Raw genomic sequence first — 2,671 nt, 5'->3', positions numbered from 1 at the left:
CAAACAAAGTGTAAAAGAATCTCTCACTTTCAACTTAAAAAAATTATCGGTAATTTCTAATTAATTCATCACTAAAGCCTAAATAGTTTTAGCTAATTAACTTTTTTTTTAATAATCTATTACTAATTTATAACTAACTGAAATTAATATACAATTTTTGTTATTTAATTATCAAATTTTATTCATAATTAACTCCTTATTTTGTAATAGTGTCTTCAAAGAGAATCTAATAACTTTCTAGAGTTATTCATAATTTACTGACCTTGTTCCCCAATAGTATACTATCAAATATCACACTGATCACCAGTAGTATTAAGTTATTATTAATGTGAACCACAAAATTAACTCTATTCAGTAAAATCACCATAGACACAAAATACCTAAAATTAAACATTCAATATTTAGTGTATAAAAAAAAATACATGTAACGCCCAAGAAACACAAATAACTGATGATATATAGAACAATCACATAAATATATATCTTCCAAAAGGGAAGCTGCAAGTAATTCTAGCACAATAAATAAAAAACATATATATATGGTTACATTACATAATGAAGTGTTAAAAATTTAACAATGTTGCTTCAACGAAGCAAAGATGATTTTATACGCCTCGCGCTCAAGGCTTTTTAGGTACTTGAGGTATTTCTAGCTTTGGCAAAGTTGGTAATTCAGGCATAGGAATAAAAGGTATCTCGAGTTTTGGCAATGCTGGAAGTTCGGGCTTTGGCAATGTTGGTAACTCTGGCTTTGAGATTTTTGGCAGTTCGGGCTTTGGTAGAGTTGGTAGCTCAGCTTTTGGAATTTCAGGGAATTCAAGCTTAGGTAAAGTTGGGATTTCAGGTAAATGTGGCAGTTCGGGCTTAGGAAGCTCAGGTAGAGTTATTTCAAGAAGATGACGAGCGTCTGATTGAATTACATAATCACTTGTTAAAAACAAAGTGACAAATAATAAGAAGAAAAAAGATGGGTTGTAGTAATAAGCCATATTTGTTGAAAGGTGATATCAAGACTAGTAAGTTATGCTCTGATTGATTTTGCTTTATGTTTCACTTCAAACAAGTTTATATAGATGTGTGGTTGTAGAAATTAAAAATTGGAGAATTAGGCTTTGGTAGGAAAAATTGTGTGTTAGTTCATCTTCTCAACAATAACCTCCTAATTTAATCTACAATAAATTTACTTATATAACATATTTTATGTAAATATTCCTACTCAACACATAATAAAAAGCCTTCAAGTAGGTAATCTAAAGAGAGAACTTACTTTTCTTTAAAATTAGACAAAGGTTCTATTGAATAAAATGACATACCATAACTAGATTGTGTACAATAATATATTAGTAAAGATAACTGTTGAAAATTGTAATGACCCGAAATGTCATTTTTGGAAATTTAGAATATATTTTAACTAGAGTGAATTAGTTGGTGGTTAATAGACAATGCCATAATTTATTTAATACCTATACAACTTAACCCATATTAAAATAAATTAATAGGATTTGTCACTTTTAGCACAAAATTATTTTCGAATGAAAAAGAATTAGATCGGCGGAATACCTCCTGGCGCCGTCACATAAGAACGATTCATTGAGGTAATAATTTTAAATTAGATATTGTTGCATACGATTACTTCATTTCTAATTAAGGGATAGCCAGGTTGTTATTATTATATTATTATTATTGGTTGGAGAAGGAGTATCATCAAAATGTCAATATTGTTCGTAGTTAAAGGAAAAAAAATATAGGATTATAAGTAATGCAATAATTAGTTGACCATTATAGATATGTCATTGGTTATTTTTTTGAGAAGTTATTGCTGGTGTTCCCTTTGGCAGTATGCCAAGATTTCCAGTGGAATATTGATACGCCGTCAATGGCCATTTTGGGATAATTGTTGGATAATTATTGTAATTAATCATTGGGAAAACTAAAGTGATAAAAAGAAGGCGTGTGGGTATAATTTCTACATAATTGTTACAATTTTGGTGGGTTGTATCCATCTTGGAAATATTTTTATAGGATGATCTAGTTTTCGATTTATGATATAGGAGAAGTTGGAACTTAATTCTAAGTTTGAAATCTTATTATGATTATTTATTTGAATAGATTGCTTTCAATTGGAAGTTCAATGAAAGGAGAAGACTCAAGTCTCGGAATGAATTCTTTATTGATTGAGGCAAGTGGATTTCTAAACCTTTGTTAAGTGTATGGAATTCATGTATTTCCTTGTAATATGTGTTTAGGGTAATGAGGCTTGGTGATGGGTTGACTTGTCCACATTGATTAATTCTAATGATGAAAAAGGGATAATAAAAGGCAATGTGATCAATTGTTTGTGTGATGTGTTGAGAATTGTTTGAAAGACTTGTTGAATCATTGTTGATGTTGTATCTTGATTGTCTTGTTGTGAATTGTGCAATGTTATGAAAATGGTCATCTCCTCATTATTTGTGTGAACATGTCATTTGCATTGTTCTGAGACATGGTTGTGACAAGTGTTATGTGCATTGAGAAAGAATAAGAAAATAAAGAGGATGTACCATTTCGAGGGACGTATCGCGCGCCGCGATGGTTACTATTATCGAGGGTCGTATCGCGCGCCGCGATGGATGCATGGACAGATATGTCCCCCATGGGTCCCGGACTGAGAGACAGCGGGTGTGTATCA

At 31.2% G+C, this 2,671-nt stretch overlaps 1 protein-coding gene across 1 annotated transcript; it reads right to left on the bottom strand.

The window, feature by feature from the left end:
• Positions 1-620: 620 nt before the first annotated feature.
• On the bottom strand, positions 621-989 carry LOC107059123 (periaxin-like). The gene has a single exon (XM_015305550.1). The coding sequence runs from the start codon at positions 987-989 to the stop codon at positions 621-623; it is 369 nt and encodes a 122-aa protein (XP_015161036.1).
• Between the last annotated feature and the right edge of the window lie 1,682 nt (positions 990-2,671).

This window comes from Solanum tuberosum, unplaced genomic scaffold (assembly GCF_000226075.1).
Source record: "Solanum tuberosum cultivar DM 1-3 516 R44 unplaced genomic scaffold, SolTub_3.0 scf00791, whole genome shotgun sequence".
NCBI classification, from domain to species: Eukaryota; Viridiplantae; Streptophyta; class Magnoliopsida; order Solanales; family Solanaceae; genus Solanum; species Solanum tuberosum.
This window is presented reverse-complemented; position numbering and strand designations above follow the sequence as displayed.